Consider the following 21,961-nt stretch of genomic DNA (forward strand, 5'->3'; position numbering starts at 1 on the left):
GATCTTGTTTATTATATTGTCTATTATAGTTAATGTTTTACTTTCCATACCGGATTGTATTATATTTCAACTGTATCTCTTGAATGTATTAAGAAAACTTTCAAAATAAACCATGGAAAAAAAAATAAAAATAATACAAAATAAAGCGAATTTTAAAAAAAATTAGTTTACATCATTTTTTCAAACAATAATTAAAAGTTTGAAAATACATCTGCAAATTACGTCACTGTTTAAGTGAAGAAACCATGATAAATGTGTGTTAATTGCTTGATATTTTACTTTTGGATGAAATTAGATTTACAGTTTGGGCGAACAAACCGCATATTTTCTAAAAAAAAATTAATTATATATATATATATATATATATATATATATATATATATATATATATATATATATATATATATATATAATTGCTACAAAGGTGCCACATAAGTACATGCCAGACCAAAAAAAAATTGTTTTAGTTTCATTTATCCTAAATATGTTGTCAGAACCTACTTGTGCATTACTGTAACTGATTCTGTTGTGTTTAATTTTTGTCCATTAACCGGACAGTGTGTGTTTCAGCCCAGCCCAGTGGAGAAGGCGGGATTTGTCGGTATGCGGGTGGAGAAAAACAGCAGCTCTAAGCTTGGTCGAGCGCGCTGCATTGTGGGGAGTCATTGGTCCTCCAGCACACAGTCTCCAACCCATCCATCGTAAAAAATGGCTGCCTCGGCGGCAGCGGCGGGTTCTTCCCCCGGGTTGTGCCCCAGCTTCGCCGTGATCTGCTCTTTTTTAGAGCGTTATGGAGCGCTGTTGGATCTCCCGGAGCTCACATTCCCGCAGCTGGAGCGCTATCTGCAGGAAACGGCCGCAGGTTAGCTGCACTTTTGTGTGCTGTCGGCTGGATGTGGGAGGGAAAGCTGAGCTTTTATACCTCCATTGCTTGAGTGTAAATTGCTTCGTGCTTTGCTCTTGGTGTTATTGTGTGTTTTAGACGCCTCAACTCGATCAAATGCTCGTTTGTTGTTTTCCCGACGGTGCAATAACGACCCGAACTTCGCACCCTGGCAGTTTTTTTTGATGGTTTCTAACTTTGTTTGGGTTTCACGCGTCGTCTCTTGGCGCATCAGTGGCGCTTTGTGCGGCGGAGGATTTATTCTCTCTGCCTGGCTTTATCTCACTGCACGCTGCAAATGTGCTCCTCACACAGATCACACACACAAACACGGCTTTTCGGTGATGTGTGGAGTCGGAGTGTGTCCGAAACAGCACGATTTCGAGTTGGGAAGCGAGTTGGTTTCGGAAACAAAGCCGCGCAGGTCTCTGAGGTGGAAATGTGCACAGTTTATTTTCACTTGAATAATAATTTGGCAGTGAAGTGGTCCGCCAGCGGAAGCGCGCATGCGCACAGCTTGTCAACTTCCTGCTGGAGGACGGCGCTTTGCTGCTGTCAAAATAACGGGAGTGTGTCCGTTTCTGTAGTCGTTTAACCACTTTAATTTGACTAAAATAGCAGAACTGAGGGGAAAAACTACTCGTTTTATCGACTTTGGTATAGTAGAGCTTTTAGAAGTGCGGTACAATGCTTAATTTCGGCACCGCTAATTAGCTGCCTGTACTGTAAACAGTGTACAAAACTGACTGACTGACTGAGCAGATTAGCACAGCTAGGAGAGAGAGATATGGAGGAGACCCCTGTGTGCCTTGTGTAGAGAGAGAGAGAGAGAGAGATATGGAGGAGACCCCTGTGTGCCTTGTGTAGAGAGAGAGAGAGATATGGAGGAGACCCCTGTGTGCCTTGTGTACATCTTAAAACAAGACTGAGACAGAAAGGAAAGAGAGAAAAGGTGAGAGGTGCTTTGTGTACATCTGTGTGCAAGAGAGAGATGTGTATATGCCACATGCATACAAGTTGTTTGTTTTTAAGAGAAGGAGTGCCTTATATCTGAGAGGAAAAAGCAGAGGGATGTGGTTTGTGTGCATCTAAATAAGAATGGGGAGAAAGAGAGGTGTATGTACTGTATCTAAAAGAGGAAAAGAGATTCATGTGTCTTGTGTACATCTTAAAAAGAGGGAAGGGATTTTTTTTTTGAAGTAGATAGCATATGTGTATTTAAAAGAGAAAAAGGGAAAGAGAGAGTGAGAATAAAAAGGGGGAAACTGTTTTCCTAGTTATATACGAAGGTGCAACACATCTAGACTGTGTGTGCGGAAAGAAAGACAGACTTCTTGAGGAGGAATGTGCTTTGCTGCATTATCTACTGCTGAAATAACTGTCAATTGTGTCCGTTTCTCTGGTTGTATAACCATTTTTTTTAATCGAAGTAAAATAACACAACTGACCCAGTCTTAATTTCATTTCATCAACTCTGTCAAGGCAGAAGTTCTCAAAGTGTGACCCGAAATCCTGAGTAAAGCACTGTGTGTGTGTGGTCTCTCTCTCTCTTTCTTATTGTACTACAGCAGGGGTGGGCAATTATTTTTTCCATGGGGCCACATGAGAAACAGAAAATTTTGTGGCGTGCCGGACCAAAAGGCTGAACTAAATTCTGCATAATATTGTGTTGTTTTTACAAGCTGCTAAGACTGGTAATTGTATGGAAAAAACGAGGTTGCTTTACAAAAAATGTCATTTATTCAATCAAATTTCCCAAAGCATTGGTTAACAAAATATGAATGTTTGTACATTTTTTTTTTTTCAGTCACATTCACCCCAAAACACAATAAAGACATCACAATATTGTCTTTCTACTCCAAATATCAAGCAAGTTACATCATATTATAATAATGATGCCCACATTTCTAGTCTAATCACCTCATTTGGTGTTTTTCGGATCTGCTCTTCACAAACTAAACACACGGCTTTATCTCTGACTTCAGTAAATAAATACTTAGCAGTCCGTGTTTTGTTGAAAGCCCTGCATTCGGCATCTACCTTTCTTCTTTTTGCGGACATTTTGGGGGCTAAAGTCTTCTTGTGACCTGCTCGCAACAATGTCAATTCGGTGTAGGTATCAGATCTACAGATCGGCTCGGGCTCCGGCGCCTGCTGGTGACATCACACTGTGATTGGCTGGACCGTTTGAAGGATGACGTACAAGTTTGTGGTTGGTCTGGACAAATTACGGAAGTAGTTATCGCGGGATTAGGTTTCGTGGGATTTCATGTTCATGTCGCGCGCATTGCGTTTTTGTTGAACACAACTTCAAAATAAAAGCAATGCACATTCAGTTCATGCATGAGGTAAAATTAGAAAATATGTTTATTTTGTAATTTCTAATTAACCTTACGTGGGTCAGTCAGAATGAACCAAAGGGCCGGATGCGGCCCGCAGGTCGTAAAATGCCCAGGTCTGTACTACAGTGTGCACAACTGAATGAGCTGATCAGCACAGCTACTCTGATCTCATCGTATTATTATAGTAGCGTTCATTTTTAATAAATGTTTGTTTTTATTGTGCCTCTTCCGAATCCAGTTCCTAAGCTGCTGGTAGACCTCCATGTGAAGCTGCTTCGGAAAATAGGCAAGTCCGTTTCGGCAGACAGATGGGAGAAATATCTTGTGAAGGTAAACCTTGTTTTGACTTCGTTGTATTTTTCAGGAAGGAAACATTCTAGAATAATTTAGTTTCCTCTCGTTAATGCTTAGATAATTGCTTGTAATGTTAAATTCTGAAAATCTGAACATCTTTTTTTTAGCTGTCAGTTTATGCAATGTTAATATTTTTAAAGCATTTATTTCCATAACATGTATGCTTCATGTTAAAGAATATTTAATTATTTATTTATATCATTATTTAATTTTGTCTATGTTGGTTGTTAATTCTGAAATTTATAAAGCATTTCATATTTAAAAAATTTTTTTAGCTTTACTTTTGTACCGTTCTGAGTATATCATTTCTGTGTAATTTTGTATATTTAGTTGCCATTTTTATAACAATACTATATATACAATTTATTTTTATTTATTTTAATTCACTTTTCTAAACACTATTTTATAAAAAATATATATTTTTGCAAATATTTAATTTTTATCTTTGTTGTTATAAACTAATTGTTTATTTGTACTCTGTGTATTTTAATTGATTTTTAATTTCTCATTTCACAGTGCACACTTCATGGATGACTTTTTTTTTTTGAAAGGTCTTAAGTGCATTTTGTTACTGATCCTAGATGATGAACGCTATCCGTGCAGTTTTGAATAGAATAATGTTGTGCTGTTCACAGATCTGTCAGGAGTTCAACACCACCTGGGCATGGGAACTGGAGAAGAAGGGATATCGTGAGATGACTGTGGAGTGTAAGACTGGAATTCTCAAGGTGTGGTGAACGTTCATCCGTACACCGATTCCTTAAACCTGCCTTATTGAATAGCAGTGGTGATTGTGTTAAACCTTTGGTCATTTTCTTCCTTAGTATTTGTGCGAATGCCAGTTTGATGACAATGTCAAGTTCAAGACAGCCATCAATGAAGAAGACCCTGATAAAATGCGTCTCCAGCCCATTGGCAGAGACAAAGACGGCCTCATGTATTGGTTCCAGCTTGACCAGGATCACAATGTAAGGGTGTACGTGGAGGAGCAGGATGATTTAGATGGCTCATCCTGGAAATGTATTGTTAGGTATGTACGATAATGTCCTAAAGAAACTGGTTGAATGAATTAATGGATATTAACAATTGAATTAATCTTTTTATTTATATACGAGTGATTCCACGCTTATGGGTACTGAAATGGGGACATGAACTTATTTTTAAAAATTCACCTAAAACCATTTCTTTTTTTACCATCAGGTCACAAAACATGTAATCTTTAATGAATGATATGTTAAAAGATAACTTTAATTTTCTGAGATGTAATAAAAACATATATGCCAAAGTCAGAACGTAACAGAAGTGTTGTGGACATATATATTCTCAATTTTAACAATGTAGAATTACTTTTTGAAACATAGGAAGGTGATGTTTTAGCAAATATAATTAATAAACATGTGTAGTAGAATAAACATACACATTCTTTCAATAAGATTAACATGGTATATAGCTAGATTGTAATTAATTTGTAACAGACGCGAGATGGACAATCGTAACAGAAGTAATGGAACAGACATCATTTTGGAACTCATAGGCTTGACTTTGGCATATAAATATGTTTTTATTACATCTCAGAAAATTAAAGTTATCTTTTAACATATCATTCATTAAAGATTACATGTTTTGTGACCTGATGGTAAAAAAAGAAATGGTTTTAGGTGAATAAGTTCATGTCCCCATTTCAGTACCCATAAGCGTGGAATCACTCGTATGTACAGTAACATTAAAAATTATGTGCGTTGGTTGACTCGAGGTGTCGTACTATTACAGTGGTGTAACCGGGATCAAGATTTTAGGGAGGTCTACAGTCTATTTAGCTGTTTGTAAAATTTTAAAATGGTAACAAAGTGGCCTTTTCTTAAACTTGTGCGAACATTTGTACTATCTCCATCTGCTTCTCTTTTCTTTAGCTTTCAGCAGTCTGTAAAAAGAGGTCCGATTTCTTCTTAAACCTGTTTGTACGGTCAATCACACAACAGCTTTCCCCCATTTTAGATCTGTTGTGGGTTTGTTTATTTATTTTACCAGCATTAGAGCTGTGTTAATTCCGCTGTTGAAGTCGTGCAGATTTCTGCTATTTTGCGTTATTGTGCACTCTGCTGTCTAAACAACACAATTCCAGCTAGGAAAAACTAAGATTACACGGCCTGATAATCGTGTGGGTTTTTTTTGTTTGTTTTTTTATTATAATTATTAATTCGATTTGTCAAATTTGCATTGCAAGATTGTATCGTTGCCTGATCTATAATTACATGTCCAAAGATGTATATTATATTTACAAAAAAAAAAAAAATTTAAGACTGGATGTTGACAGGGCAGACCTGCTAAAATCTATCATTCATTATCCAGAAACAGAAATGATTTGGAGCAGATCCTTGAACTCCTAAAGACCCAGATCGATCCTGCACTGTTGGTTAAAAAGGATCAGGAGGAAGGTTCATCGAGTAACAGCCCAAACCCAGAGACTGAAGAAAACAAGATGAAAGATGATGGTATATTTCATGAAGCTTTTCAATTCATCTTTTCAATGAGGTGTCCGTCTTCCCCCCCCCCCCCCCCCTTTTTTAAAGAAAGTATTGGATCGTACTGTGTTGAAGTTCAGGATTTAGCTGCTTTGATATTGGTAGGAAGATCTGAAAAGTTTCAGTTGATTTAGACGGTGGCCATTGTGTTTTTGTTTTGCAGGAGAGGTTAAAAAAGACAAGGATTTGGATGAAGAGAAGGTGCCCAAAACTGAGAAAGATGACATGTTGGCACAAATTGATAGTGGAAAAAAGAAAATTATAGAGGGAAAAGAATCACTAACTGACAAGGACAGTAAAGATGATGTCAAATCTGTTGTAGTCGAGGGAACCATTATCAAAGCCATTAAAGAGGAGCTCATGGAAGGAGACGAAGCTCTCAACACCACATCCAAGTCGACATCAGAAAAGAACGGTAGAGCGCTGCCTTCAGAACACGCAAGCGAGGTGAAGAAGAAATCTGACGAGATCCAGAAAGCTTTGAAAAATGACCAACAGGCTAAGATCCCCCTGAAAAAGCGTGAGATGAAACGAAGTGAGGATTTTGACGCCAGCAAATGTGGAAGCGGTGGCAGCAGTATCATTGTGCGTAATCCAGCTGTAAAAGAAGTGTGGCCTGCCAGCGAAGAAAACGGATTGAGCAGTGAGAATCTCAATGGGAATGTCTCGCCTGCTGTAGCAGTGGAGGGTGATGGGCAGGCGAGTGACAACACGCAGAAAAAGCGAACGGAAACGAAAGCTATTTCTAAAGCTCAGCAAGCAGATGCTGAAGTCAGGGAAGCAAAAAAACAGCTTTCTGACACCAAACAAGAAGAGGGACCTGAAGAAAAGCATACGAAAGGGGAGGCGGCGACGGATAAGAGCCAAGCTAGCATGGAGGAATCCATGGAAGTGGAGGAAACTCTTGTTTCAAAGGGGGATCAAGAAACATCACCAAAGCTAGAAGGGGCACCTCAAACGACTGAAAAGTTCTCCGAATCGGATGCGATCCGGGCTGATGAGTCAGCAAAAATGAAAGTTGCAGAAGATTGTTCAAAACCTCTAGGCAAGGAAGCATCTGAGAAGTTTAGTGGGACAAAACGCACAGACCAAGCTGGGAATGAGAAGAAGCTAGAGACAATAAAAGAGAGTCCTAATGAGCGAGAGATGGATCAAGCCTCGAACGATGAAGCAAATGCTGCAAAAGGTGACAAAACGCAGATGGGAACGGAGGCCCCTATGGACACTGAGACATCAGCATCACAAGACTCTACAAAACAGCAAAGTGCTGCGAATAAGAGCAGACGAACTGTCCAAAAAGCAGACAAGCCTTGGAAGTCTGAAGAAACCCAAAATCCTGTCGACAAAACATCTACAACTCTAAAGGACTGTGCCTTACTGGAACGTGATAAAAAATCTGAATCTGGTTCCACAAAGCAGACCAAGGAACAGGAACTACTGAAAGAGGAGAACATCCCAGAAAAAGAATCTGAACCTTTAAATGAAGAAAAGAAATTGCCTGAAGACTCGGCTGTATCCAAGGAGAAGGAAAAACCGTCTTTGCCAAAAGAAAATGAAAAGACTGAAAAATCACCTGTGTGTGAAGAGACGAATACAGGATCTGCAGCCAAAGAATCTTTAAAATCGGATCATGACGGAACGTCGGATAAACCCGCCACACCGGATACAGAAGGAACCGCTTCAGTTGTTACCCAAAAAGAATCTGCAGATCAGGAGAAACGGGACGCCTTGAAAAAGACAGAGGAACCTCCTTCTCCTGCTGTGTCCAAACCGGACGACGTAGTGAACAAGGATAAGACGATGGAAGTTACTTCAGCAAACACCAAGGATAACGAAGTACCCACAAATAATAAGGAGGGACCAGAACAGAACATGGCAGTTGAAAAAGCTCCTTCTGATACCACGTCCAAGGATTGTGATGCTGAACCTCAGAAGGAAGCTTGTGGTGAGAGAGGCATGCAGGACAAGCATCCTGTTGTGGAGAGCAAAGCTTCTACAGAGGAATCCAGCAAGGACCAGAAAGAAAATGGTGAACAAAAAAGTACTTCCAAGAAGGAGGCGAGCCTCAGTGGCGAATCGACAGGAGATCGGAATCAAGCAAAGGAAAAAGAGAAGACGAGTAAAGGAGAAGCAGGCGATAGCAAAGCGGTACCTGAAGTGCCACAAGAAGGAATCCGTCTGAAAATCAAGGTCCCGGCTCACAGACGGAGGGCAGAGCTGCAGCGAGAAGAGGGAAAGGGGGACTCGGAGTCTGAGGCAAGCGAAGGGAGATGTCTAAGGCGCTCGCCGAGGATTTGCAGACCAACAGCCAAGCTAGCAGAAATTCAAGACCGGAAGGTGGAGAAGAAACAGGTCACACCTTCAGTAGAGAAGGAGAAGGAGGAAAATGAAGAAAAGGAGGGAGAAGAAAATGCAGTACAAAAAAAGCCAAGAGAGAAGAAGGTTGATCAAGAAGGTCAAGCGAAACCAAAGGTTTGTCAAAATGTGTGTTTTGTTAGGGTTGGTAAGGTGTCTGACCAGATGTTTTGTGTCACAACTGAATATCTGTCTGTCTATCTCATTTCACCAGTTTACCTTTTTCTATTTTTCAACCCTGATCAGGTTCTTTAGGCTTCAGTTTTCCACACCTGGGTATTTTAAATTTTTTACTTTTTTTTTTTTTTTTAAACCTGATCAGATTATTTACTCTTAATTTTCCACACCAGGTTGCGGTGGATGGTGGTGTGTGGTGTTTTTTTTTTTTTTTTTTTTTTTTTTTAATCCATCCCCCACCCCTATTTATTTATTTATTTTAATAAATGGCATGAATACCATGATACCCGGGCGGCACAGTGGTGTAGTGGTTAGCGCTGTCGCCTCACAGCAAGAAGGTCCGGGTTCGAGCCCCGGGGCCGGCGAGGGCCTTTCTGTGCGGAGTTTGCATGTTCTCCCCGTGTCCGCGTGGGTTTCCTCCGGGTGCTCCGGTTTCCCCCACAGTCCAAAGACATGCAGGTTAGGTTAACTGGTGACTCTAAATTGAGCGTAGGTGTGAGTGTGAATGGTTGTCTGTGTCTATGTGTCAGCCCTGTGATGACCTGGCGACTTGTCCAGGGTGTACCCCGCCTTTCGCCCATAGTCAGCTGGGATAGGCTCCAGCTTGCCTGCGACCCTGTAGAACAGGATAAAGCGGCTAGAGATGATATGAGACCATGATACCCTGAAATAGTCTTATTTTTAGACTAGGTTATCATTCCCTTGAACATCTCAATCCTATACTATCCAATTTTTGAGGTTTTTGTGCATAAGTTAAGATCTTGAAAATAATCTGGAAACCTTACTTTTCTGAACAGGGGAGACGCCAAAGGCGAGTACGGTGGTCGAGGTACCGGTCACGACGCAAAAAGAAAGGCTCCGAGGAAGAAAATGAAGACGACGATGAGGAGGATGACGAGAGTTCAAGTGAGGAGGAAGAGATAGAGGAAGATGACAGTGATGAGGATTACCAGGTGGAGAAAAAAAACAGGAGGAGGAATCGGAACAGAGAGAGGAACAACTCTGATGCTTCTACCTCATCTTCAGATGACCTCCCCCCAAATGACGACCCTTGCAAACACTGTGGCCTGCCCAACCATCCTGAGCTGGTGAGTTAAGAGGTTTGTCCATGTGAATGAATGAATTTGTGGTATGAAAGTAAGTAATGCTTTTTGTTGACACATTTTCTAATGATTTAATCTTTCCTTTCAGATTCTACTGTGTGACTCGTGTGACAGCGGTTATCACACAGCATGTCTCCGGCCTCCTCTCATGATCATCCCAGATGGTGAATGGTTCTGTCCACCGTGCCAGCATGTAAGTCATGTCGTAAGTTTATTCCATCTGCCTATCTAACCATCTTGCTATAATCCATAATTCTGCTCTTTATTTATTTATTTTTAATCCCCTCCCCAGAAACTGCTTTGTGACAAGCTGGAAGAACAATTACAGAATCTAGACGCGGCACTTAAAAAGAAAGAACGCGCCGAGCGAAGGTAAAATCGTGCATCTAGTTACGGAGAGAAAACAAACAGTTAAAACGTTGTAATGTTTCATGTTTGCTTTATATAAATGGCGTCTGTTGATTTAGAAGTGTGTGGTTTTTTTTTGTTTTTTTTTTTTCTAAAATGCGGTATAAATAAGTATGCAACTATATTCTGGTGTGTCCTTCAGGAAAGAGCGTCTGGTCTACGTCGGGATAAGCGTTGAGAATATCATCACGCCTAGTGTAAGCATAATCTCTTGATAGTTGTGCGTGATCTTTTAAATGATGGCTTGCAATAATTTATTATATTTTTAAATAACAGGTTGAAGCAGAGGAAGAAAAACAAGAGGTGGTGAAAGAGAAGAAGGAAGTCAAGAAAAACAAGTCTTGGGGCCGAAGATCAACCAGGGCCAAAAAATATATAAGCTACAGGTATGCTTTGTCTGATTAATGCTAGTTAAAATATTTTCGCAGTCCTATTTCGAGCATTTTTTTTTTTTTGAATCCCCGTTTGTGTTAGGTTTGATGAGTTTGATGAAGCTATCGAGGAGGCAATCGAAGAAGATATCAAAGAGGCAGAGGGAGGAGGTACAAGTCACCAAGCTCTTCTCTATAATGCGCTTTAAAAAAAAAATACTATAGAGATCTTGCATGTGACGTCACAGCCTATCCAGATTGTAACAGACGCCATCTTGTCGGTCAAACACCATATTTCCGCCTTCTACTTCTACCTTTTCTTCTGGAAAACCCTACTATATACAATTCTACTACAACGGCTGCGGCTACAAGCTCTCCCTACCTGTGCATGTTTTTTATGTTTTTTGTGTGTATTTTTGCGTGTCGTTCGTCTGTACCGGGCTTCAATATCCACTACAACCGTATGGACTTACTGGACATTGGTTTCCAGCAGAAAATGACGGTTTGTAGCGATCTCCATCGCATGCACAACATTCCGGACGAGATAGCGAGACCAGCGGGGTCTCCGTGGATTGTTATCGGGTCTGGCAGGCGAAGGAGGCGGTGTCGGGAGAGGAAGCAAAAGCGAGGCTGCAGGCAGAGCCGGCCTGTTGACTAAGCTCAGAAAACAGCCACTCAAGTCTCCACTGCCAAGCCTCTACCTCTCCAACGCCAGATCCATGGTAAACAAGACGGACGATTTGGAATTACAGCTGGAATTACCTTATTCTATTCTATTATCGGCTGGTCAGTGCTATACTAGATACTACTGATATATCTAGTATCAGTACTAGTAATACTTAAGTGACTTACCCGTCCAATGAGGATTATTTTCTTGTTTACAAGATGCCACATCTGAGGGCGGCTGACAAATCCTGAATTTCTGTAAAGATAACTGTCCAGAGATTTATAAGCACGCAGTGCTTCACCACTGAACAGCGAGGGAAAGTTAATGAGGTAATTATACACGTCTGGGTATTCCACCTCTGGCAGTTCAATATCCACCGACACGGTCGTGAAAACTCCGTCCGGTAAGCCATAAGGGTCACTAATCTGTAGGTCGTTTATTTTAGACATATATCTAATTATCTGTTCATTAGAAAAATGAGCCGTGTAGTCCGTCGGTTGAAATTGATCCATTTTGTACACGAGTGCAGCAGTATTCAGCGGTGTTTTTTACCGACAAGATGGCGGCTGTGTACTTTCCGGTCACGTGACTGCAAGATCTCTATTGGCTTAAATGATAAATTATTACAAGTCAGTGAAAATGTGAGGGTTTGTATGAAGAGCTGTTGTTTGCCTGCAGGAGCAGGCCGTGGGAAGGACATGGCGAATATCACAGGTCACCGAGGGAAGGACATGTCCGCCATTTTGCAGGAAGAAGGGAAGGAAAATGGGCGTCCCAAACGTACAAGTATTGGGCAGCGGAGGAAAAAACGGCGGCGCCTCAACGACCTGGACAGCGACAGCACCGTGGATGAAGAGGAGAGTGAAGAAGAGTTCCGCCTCAGCGACAGGTACGACAGAAAACTGCTGACGCCATTTGAAATCTTCCTTCGAGAACCGCTACTCAGCAGTGTCCCTTGCCTCTCACGTTGTTCCTTTTTTACTCTGCAGCAGTGAGGAGGAAGAGTTTGTGGTATCTGACATGGACAGTGAGGCAGAGGTGAAGTCCTTCGACGACAGTGACTTTGGCAGTGATGGCCCTGGACCGATCACGAGCTTTTTGTCCAGACAGAGGTCAACGAAACGGTGGAACACACGACCCCTCCGGCGACGCAGACCCAAAGGATACTCTGATGATGAAGAGCTTGAAGAGACTGATGAAGAGGAGGAGGAAGAAGAAATGGGTGAGAATATTGAATGTTTCAGCAAATATTCAAGTCTCCATGTCAATCATTTGACTGGACAGCTGTGGATAAAAGACATTGTTAGTATCGAGCCAATTAATCAGATGTGATGCTTTAAAAAAAAAATGAATGAAAATGTCAATTTTGTGCTCTGTTTGATTTCTTTGTGTAATTTTTGTGTGTGTACGCAGTGACTGAGGGTTCCAGTGAGTTTAGTGACAGCGACCTGGATATGCGCAGACGCCGTTCCCACCGCAGCCAGAAAAAACAGGTCAATTACTGTGAGGCGTCCGACTCCGATGGCTCCCAGGGAAGCACCAACAGGGACAAGGCCAAGAAGCGCAGGCGCTTATCCAGCTCTGAGAGCGATGGTCAGTTTTGGTCTTGGTGTCTTTCGAATTGTCTGTGGTTACTGTAGAAATAAGGCTTTTTTTTTTCCCTTTTCTTTCCTCCCCCCCAATACCAATACTCTGCAGAGAGTTTCTGCTCCATGGACTCTGATGAAGATGGAAAGAGTAAAAAGCAGAGGGTAGCCTTGTCGGAAGAGGAGTCTAGCAAACAGCGCAGGCGTCTGTCATTGAAGCGCAGGAGGGAGTCTGAGGACGACGACGATGACAATAGCAGCGATTCGGAAGAAGAGGAACGGCCCGTCCGCAAGCGGGTGAACCGCATCGATTCGGATGACAGTGACGAGGAAGAGAAGGAGAAGAAGAGCACCGAGAAAGAAGGCGAGGATGCCGTTGGGAAAGGGGTCAGCCCTCTAGACTATAACCTGGAACTTCCTCCTACTAACGGACAGAGCCCCATGAAAACTCTGGAGGGTTTCATCTCTCGTCCTGCCACGGGCATGGCTAACCCTGCTCTCATGAGTCAAATAGGGCTGAAAAACAGCAATGCGCCACAGCCCGTATCCATCGGCGCCAATGGCCTGGTTCCCCAGGAGATGGCGCAGCAGGATGAAGATGAGGATGACCTTTTGGGGGTCACAGACCTTGTAGACTATGTTTGCAACAGTGAACAGTTGTAAGACGTGGTGTCTTATTAAACGTTTGTCAGAGTAATTTTGTCTTTCCATTTGTGGCCAAGTTCCCATAACATATTTCTCAGTTCTATCCTTTTTTTTTTTTTTTTTCTTCGCTTTTGTATCATTGCCGTGCTCCTCACAGAGGTCCTGGGACTCTTTCCAGCAAAACAGTGTTCTGCAAGAAACTGTGATTATTCTGGGGATGTAGTGAGCAGGGTACTGGAATCTTCAGACTCCACTTTGCTCGCTCCTTCAATCCGTTGAAAGTCATGAGCTTGGCCTTCGAGTTAGTCGCAGGCTGATAGAAGCACCTAAACACAGGTTGTCACGAAATTCACCAAACGAATGTGCCGTCAGTGGGCCCATCATTAAAAGATGGTGAATAAGATGGGTTTTTTTTTTTTTAACCTTTCTGAATGATACCAATCCTTTGGAAGACAGAACCTTTTGTCCTCTATTTTACACTAATGTAGCCATTCCTTCTCAGAAAAATCTATCATTTGACGTTTTCTTTTGTTGTCAAAGTACCCACGTGTTATTGTTCTACACTGTTATGGGGGGGTAAATCAGAAGTTAGAAATGGGTAAAGGCATTAAAAAGCCATCAAGAAATGCATCCGAGCCAAGGTCTAGACATGGTTACCAGCTTTTCAAACCATATCTCTGACTGTTAAGAAATCCTTGTACTATATCCCCCCCCCCTTCCTTTTTATTTTAATATTTTTTTTTAATAAAACAAAACACATTGGTCAAATAGACATTGGTTGGAGACTGGGTGCTTTTGTTTAAGGAACACATTGTATCTGATTGAAAGCCTATGCTTGGTTTTGTTATACTATTTATTCTTTGAAAATGTTATTTAACTAATTGCAGTTCAATCGTCTATGGATTCATGAGGGCAACAAGTGTGAATCGAGAATTGGGATTTGGGACTTCCGTTCAAAGAAATGCTCCATTATTTGGTCTTGTAATTTTGTGGGGGAGTTCCCCCCGCTATTTTCTTTCCCATAACATGAATAGAATCTAAGCGATCAAACACTACGGCAGCTCGTCAGTGCATCGAATGCCAAATTGAAAAAAGTGTCAATTGTGATCCATACCGCCGTGTACATGTGTAAAACTTGGGTTGTTTCGAACAAGCAACTTTTTTTTTTTTTTTTTCCTCCCCTTGTTTTTGTTATTATAATGACATTTTTCTAAAGGGTGATTTTCAGATTCATTTCTTTTATAGAAAGTGTCCTGTCGTTAATGTATTATCTGTGGATTCCATGCAAGTTATATTCATCTCCATTTTAATACAAGCCTTTTTTTTTTTAATATAAATGTCAGAAGATCCACCACAGCACCTCTCGCCACTCATCTGCTTGTGTTACCATTTTGCTCTTATCCTGCACTATACAGTATATTAACATATTACGTTGTTTTCTATATATACAGACTTACTATTTTTCCTTCAATATCTGAGCAATATATTTTTCTTGTTAACAAAATGTATGGAAATTTTCACTGTCCACCAAGCTACTGTTATGATCTTTTGCCGACATTCATGGGGGTAAAAGTCCCCCTGCAGTGGCGTTAAAAAAAGGAAAAAAAAAAAAAGTTTCACACTATGTTGACTCCCCTGCAATCAAAGCCTTCCTGTTTTTTCAGCATAGAACAGATTGTGTTAAAAAAAAAAAAAAAACCTGAATCTGTAATGGATACTAACGCTGGCAGGAACAGACTTGTACTGTTGGAGTCAGTGGGAATGAGTAAAGAACATGCGAAATGTAAAGTATGACATTATCCTTGCGTGTACTATATCTGTAGTTTTTGCTGTAACATAGAAGCATTTTTAAATCATCTGAATGATATATTTAGCAGTCCTTTATGATTGCACCTGTTTATAGTTTCTTTTTTGTAGTAGGTTGTGTAACTTTTGTACAATTTCGAAGTGTCTAAAATTAATTACAGCATGTTCGTTGCGTCCGATTTTGTTTCCCCACCCCCCAATTTTTTTTTTTTTGTCTGTTGTAAGCCAAAATCTCACATTTGTCAACCCTTTTTCTCCATACTTCATTAGTGGCACCATCATTTGTTTTACTGCTTGCTAGAACTCTGTACATATGTAATCTGTTCTTGGAGGGAATCCTGTGTGAGTGAGAGAGCTGTAACATCTGAGCTCAGCAAAAAAAAAAAAAAGGTGATCGAGATAAAAAGCTTTGTAAAATGTCTTGTAAAATATCGTGTAAGCTTGGCATGCCTATCTCCTAATCACATTCGTCTTTCGTCTTCATTTTCTTTGTGCAGCGCGTGAGACGCGTAGGCCGTCACTGCTAAATCAGTTAGTTCAGTTTGACATGGTGCCTGAGGAAGGTAAGACCCCTATAACCGCTGTGCTCCTTCGGAAGCATTTGGATACTGAAGAAGTCCGACGTTTTAATTTGAGCTATATGAAGTAAAGACACTTGTCTTTTCCCCTTTATTTTTTATTTTTATTATCTATATTTTTTAAAATACCGAAATGAAAGATGACATGATGAAAGAAAGTTGGTGCCAATAAACTGTCTTTTGGTTTGGTTGTAGTTTATGGCCTGGACAGATGTGTACATGGAGTATGGTTCAGGCCTTAGCTTTTCGATATGTCCTCTGGCTTTTTTTTTGTTTGTTTGTTTGTTTTTTTGTTAACTGTATTGTAATTGCTTTCATATAAATACAATCTTGTACATTTGTCATAATAAAAGGGTACCGCACCTTTACTTTTGTGACTGTCTTTGAAAACATTCATTTAGTTGTATTTCAAACACAAATTATGCCTTGGTTCAAGGAATATTTCATTCCTTTTTAAGTTCCTTTTCCACAGAAAAGTACCATCGGTCGAGTTTTGTTTGCTTTTCTGAAAATCACTGATTGGGTGAAGTGTTTTGCATTTGACCAGTCGTTGAATAGCTTCAACCTGCCAACTATTGTGCAGCGCTACAAAACAGCAGTCACTGGTCCGACTCCTGATGACGCTACAGCTGTTTGTGGTTAGGAAACAAAGGATGGCATATCCTGTCCTTTGTCAACACTAACCATTCGTAGGTGTTTGTGAGCGCATGTATGCAGAAGATGGTTGATAGCTCTGTCCTCGGAGTGTGTTACTCTTGTCTGTGATGCAGCAGGAACAGCAGTTTGAAAAGATGTGGTTCACTGGCTTCACATGTCTCGGAGTACATTGCATTACGTTAATGGCATTTAACAGACGCTCTTATCCAGAACGATGTACGGTACAACGTACCCGGAGTAGTTGGGGGTTAGGTGCCTTGCTCAAGGGCACTTAAGGCATTCCTGCTGGTCCAGGGAATCAAACCAGCAACCTTTTGGTCCCAAAGCTGCTTCTCTAATCATTAGGCCATGGCTTATCCTATAGATGTGTAGAATGATTGAAGCTCAGGAGTAAGCAGTTGTTAGCTTTGACAATCTCCAAAGCTGGGTGGGAATTGGCAGGTGACCAAATTTGGGAGAAAATGGGAAAATATGTTTTAAATGTGCTATTCTGAAGCTCTCTTAGATCTGATGGGTAAGTTTCCCAAAAACCTCTTAATGCTAAGAGCATCTTAACTAGCAGAGTGTTCATTGTGATGCTCGCTCTACCATTTAATGATGATTTCTGTGCTACGATGCTTTTGGGAAACCCACCCATGATCAGTTTTCTTTTTATCTCCGCCATCTTTGTCGGAGGAGGTTGTTTTCGCCGCCATTTGTTTGATTGCCTGTTCCGAATGTAACTCAAAGTAGTGAATGGATTCTTGCCTGCACAAGATAGTATGTGTGGTACAAGTTATTTTTGTAAAAATCATACCTGCACAAGATGTGTATACTAGATTTTTAAAAAATGTATATTTAGACTTGGACAACCTTTATTGTCATTCAGTATGCAACAAGTGTACACCGAATGAAATTTCGTTGCAATTTGGCTCAGCACATAATTAAATATGAAGTGTATTAAATTAAATTATGCAGCAGCAAAAATATTATAAAGTGCAATAGTATAAAGTGACCTGTGGAATGAGGAAATGTTCAAGTTATAAATAGAAGTTTGGATTTGGAGTTCAGCAGGCTGGTGACCAGGGGGGGAAGAAAGCTGTTACAGAACCTGGTGGTCCTGCACCGAATGCTGCGGAACTTCTTTCCAGAGGGGAGAACCGTCCATAGTGAGGGTGTGAGGGGTCCCTGATGTTGTTACTGGCTAGAGACCTGCAGCGCCTTGATGCAAGGTCCTGAATGGAGGGACGAGAAGTTCCAATGATTTTCTCTGCTGTCCTCACCACTCTCCTCACAGTCTTCCAGTCAGAGGCACCGCAGCCTCCACACCACACAGAAATGCAGCTGGTTAGAACACTCTCTGTGGTGCTTCTGTAGAATGTAGTGAGGATGGGTGGGGGCAGGTGGGCTCTCCTCATCCTACGCTGGAAGTGCAAATGTTGCTGTGCCTTCTTGACTAGTGACGTGGTGTTCACAGACCAGGTGAAGTTGTCTGTGATGTGCACCCCCAGGAACTTGGTGCTATTGACCACTTCCGCGGCCGTGTTGATGAGAAGTGGATCGTGGCTGGGTTGGTTTTTCCTGAGGTCAACAATGATCTCTTTAGTTTTGTCCATGTTCAGGATCAGGTTGTTTTCCCTGCATCAGCCCACCAGCTGCTCCACCTCCTCTCTATAGGCCAGGTCGTTATCGTCCCTAATGAGGCCCACCACTGTTGTAGTCCGCAAACTTCAGGTTGCTGGCAGCCCCGGGGACGCAGTCGTGTGTCATCAGAGGGCTCAGGACACAGCCCTGAGGGGAGCCTGTGCTGAGGGTGATGACACTAGAGGTGTTCTGTCTGACGCGCACTGACTGGTCTTTCAATCAGGAAGCCAGTTGCACAGGGGGTTACTGAATCCCAGGGGACCCAGTTTGTTCACCAGATGCTGTGGAATGATGGTGGTATTAAATTTTGAGGGCTTTGTAGTTATCTAAAATGTCTCATCTCATCTCATTATCTCTAGCCGCTTTATCCTGTTCTACAGGGTCGCAGGCAAGCTGGAGCCTATCCCAGCTGACTACGGGCGAAAGGCGGGGTACACCCTGGACAAGTCGCCAGGTCATCACAGGGCTGACACATAGACACAGACAACCATTCACACTCACATTCACACCTACGGTCAATTTAGAGTCACCAGTTAACCTAACCTGCATGTCTTTGGACTGTGGGGGAAACCGGAGCACTCGGAGGAAACCCACGCGGACACAGGGAGAACATGCAAACTCCGCACAGAAAGGCCCTCGCCGGCCACGGGGCTCGAACCCGGACCTTCTTGCTGTGAGGCAACAGCGCTAACCACTACACCACCCTGCCGCCTAGCTAAAATGTGTGTAAATTAAATAAAATAAAAGTGAGAACGAAATCTTTATTCGCTACCATTCGGTCACCTGACAACTTTAGAGCTGAGTTACTAGCAATTACAAAGGCTTTGGAACTTCTTATTGATAAACCTCCCTCTCAAAGTGTGATATTTTCTGATTCCTTATCTTACAAAAAATTCAAAAGGAAGATAATGACATAGGGCGGCATGGTGGTGTAGTGGTTAGCACTGTCGCCTCACAGCAAGAAGGTCCGGGTTCGAGCCCCGTGGCTGGCGAGGGCCTTTCTGTGCGGAGTTTGCATGTTCTCCCCGTGTCCGCGTGGGTTTCCTCCGGGTGCTCCGGTTTCCCCCACAGTCCAAAGACATGCAGGTTAGGTTAACTGGTGACTCTAAATTGAGCGTAGGTGTGAATGTGAGTGTGAATGGTTGTCTGTGTCTATGTGCAGCCCTGTGATGACCTGGCGACTTGTCCAGGGTGTACCCCGCCTTTCACCCGTAGTCAGCTGGGATAGGCTCCAGCTTGCCTGCGACCCTGTAGAACAGGATGAAGCAGCTAGAGATAATGAGATGAGATAATGACATAGAATTATTAGATTTCCGATATCTTATGTATCAGTTTAACCTTATGAGTGGTAAGGTTGTTTTTTGTTGGATTCCAGCTCATGTGGGTATTATAGGAAATGAAATGGCTGATAAATTGGTTAAAAGATCAGTAAATAAAACCTATTATGACATTCATTACCCTTTTACCACTCCTGATATTACAAAACATATCCATCCATCCATTATCTGTAGCTGCTTATCCTGTTCTACATAGTCGCAGGCAAGCTGGAGCCTATCCCAGCTGACTATGGGTGAGAAGCAGGGTACACCCTGGACAAGTCGCCAGGTCATCGCAGGGCTGACACAGAGACAAACAACCATTCACACCTACAGTCAATTTAGAGCCACCAATTAGCCTAACCTGCATGTCTTTGGGGGAAACCGGAGCAAACCCACGCAGACACGGGGAGAACATGCAAACTTCACACAGAAAGGCCCTCGCCAGCCGCTGGGCTCGAACCCAGTACCTTCTTGCTGTGAGGCGACAGTGCTAACCACTACACCACTGTGCCACCACAAACCATATCATAGATGTTATTTTTACAATATGGCAAGACAGATGAGATAATTCTCAAACTGGTAGATTCTCCTACGAACTTGAACCAAATATTACAACACACCACATATTCTGACAAAAACAGAAACAAAGGATAATTACAAGACTTAGATTTGGAAAATGTCTACTTAATGATACACAATTTCTTTAAAAAAAACAACAACCTTCAATCAATGTACAACTTGTGGTGTAAAAGAAAATGTCAAATATCTGCTTCTCGATTGTATCAAATATCCAAACTTTCATGATAAAATTATTCAAAAAATGAGAAACAATTAGAAATTAATAATAAAAATTTGCTTTTACATAAAGAATTTTATGATGACATAAGTTTATTATTGAAAAAGAAACAATTTTATTTTGAAAAAAAAAAAAGAAACTCGTATTTAACGTGTGTGTGTGCTTGGTCAAAATATGTGAACTAGTACAGTGGTGCTTGAAAGTTTGTGAACCCTTTAGAATTTTCTATATTTCTGCATAAATATGACCTAAAACATCATCAGATTTTCATACAAGTCCTAAAAGTAGGCAAAGAGAACTCAGTTAAACAAACAAGACAAAAATATTATACTTGGTCATTTATTTATTGAGGAAAATGATCCAATATTACATATCTGTGAGTGGCAAAAGTATGTGAACCTCTAGGATTAGCAGTTAATTTGAAGGTGAAATTAGAGTCAGGTGTTTTCAATCAATGGGATGACAATCAGGTGTGAGTGGGCACCCTGTTTTATTTAAAGAACAGGGATCTATCAAAGTCTGAGCTTCACAACATATGTTTGTGGAAGTGTATCATGGCACGAACAAAGGAGATTTCTGAGGACCTCAGAAAAAGCGTTGTTGATGCTCATCAGGCTGGAAAAGGTTACAAAACCATCTCTAAAGAGGTTGGACTCCACCAATCCACAGTCAGACAGATTGTGTACAATTGGAGGAAATTCAAGACCATTGTTACCCTCCCCAGGAGTGGTCGACCAACAAAGATCACTCCAAGAGCAAGGGGTGTAATAGTCGGCGAGGTCACAAAGGACCCCAGGGTAACTTCTAAGCAACTGAAGGCCTCTCTCACATTGGCTAATGTTAATGTTCATGAGTCCACCATCAGGAGAACACCAAACAACAATGGTGTGCATGGCAGGGTTGCAAGGAGAAAACCACTGCTCTCCAAAAAGAACATTGCTGCTCGTCTGCAGTTTGCTAAAGATCACGTGGACAAGCCAGAAGGCTATTGGAAAAATGTTTTGTGGACGGATGAGACCAAAATAGAACTTTTTGGTTTAAATGAGACGCGTTATGTTTGGAGAAAGGAAAACACTGCATTCCAGCATAAGAACCTTATCCCATCTGTGAAACATGGTGGTGGTAGTATCATAGTTTGGGCCTGTTTTGCTGCGTCTGTGCCAGGACGGCTTGCCATCATTGATGGAACAATGAATTCTGAATTATACCAGCGAATTCTAAAGGAAAATGTCAGGACATCTGTCCATGAACTGAATCTCAAAAGAAGGTGGGTCATGCAGCAAGACAACGACCCTAAGCACACAAGTCGTTCTACCAAAGAATGGTTAAAGAAGAATAAAGTGAATGTTTTGGAATGGCCAAGTCAAAGTCCTGACCTTAATCCAATGGAAATGTTGTGGAAGGACCTGAAGCGAGCAGTTCATGTGAGGAAACCCACCAACATCCCAGAGTTGAAGCTGTTCTGTACGGAGGAACGGGCTAAAATTCCTCCAAGCCGGTGTGCAGGACTGATCAACAGTTACCGCAAACGTTTAGTCGCAGTTATTGCTGCACAAGGGGGTCACACCAGATACTGAAAGCAAAGGTTCATGTACTTTTGCCACTCACAGATATGTAATATTTTCCTCAATAAATACATTACCAAGGATAATATTTTTGTCTCATTTGTTTAACTGGGTTCTCTTTATCTACTTTTAGGACTTGTGTGAAAATCTGATGTTTTAGGTCATATTTACACTACCGTTCAAAAGTTTGGGGTCACTTTGAAA

At 41.5% G+C, this 21,961-nt stretch overlaps 1 protein-coding gene across 6 annotated transcripts; it reads left to right on the plus strand.

Annotated features, from left to right (window-relative positions):
• Positions 1 to 685: 685 nt before the first annotated feature.
• Positions 686 to 16,165, plus strand: rsf1b.1 (remodeling and spacing factor 1b, tandem duplicate 1). 6 transcript variants are annotated; one of them, XM_060909536.1, is made up of 16 exons: positions 686 to 862; positions 3,464 to 3,555; positions 4,215 to 4,307; positions 4,404 to 4,609; positions 5,929 to 6,071; positions 6,265 to 8,573; positions 9,431 to 9,721; positions 9,825 to 9,941; positions 10,029 to 10,108; positions 10,287 to 10,341; positions 10,421 to 10,530; positions 10,619 to 10,686; positions 11,861 to 12,071; positions 12,172 to 12,404; positions 12,596 to 12,775; positions 12,881 to 16,165. In XM_060909536.1, the coding sequence occupies exons 1-16, from the start codon at positions 709 to 711 to the stop codon at positions 13,429 to 13,431; spliced, it is 4,893 nt and encodes a 1,630-aa protein (XP_060765519.1). In that variant the 5' UTR covers positions 686 to 708; the 3' UTR covers positions 13,432 to 16,165. The 6 variants fall into 6 exon arrangements, with proteins under 6 accessions (XP_060765519.1, XP_060765520.1, XP_060765521.1 ...); XM_060909537.1 differs by having other exon boundaries at positions 12,175 to 12,404; XM_060909538.1 differs by having other exon boundaries at positions 9,825 to 9,929.
• Positions 16,166 to 21,961: the final 5,796 nt, after the last annotated feature.

This window comes from Neoarius graeffei, chromosome 25, assembly GCF_027579695.1.
Source record: "Neoarius graeffei isolate fNeoGra1 chromosome 25, fNeoGra1.pri, whole genome shotgun sequence".
In the NCBI taxonomy this organism is placed as follows: domain Eukaryota; kingdom Metazoa; phylum Chordata; class Actinopteri; order Siluriformes; family Ariidae; genus Neoarius; species Neoarius graeffei.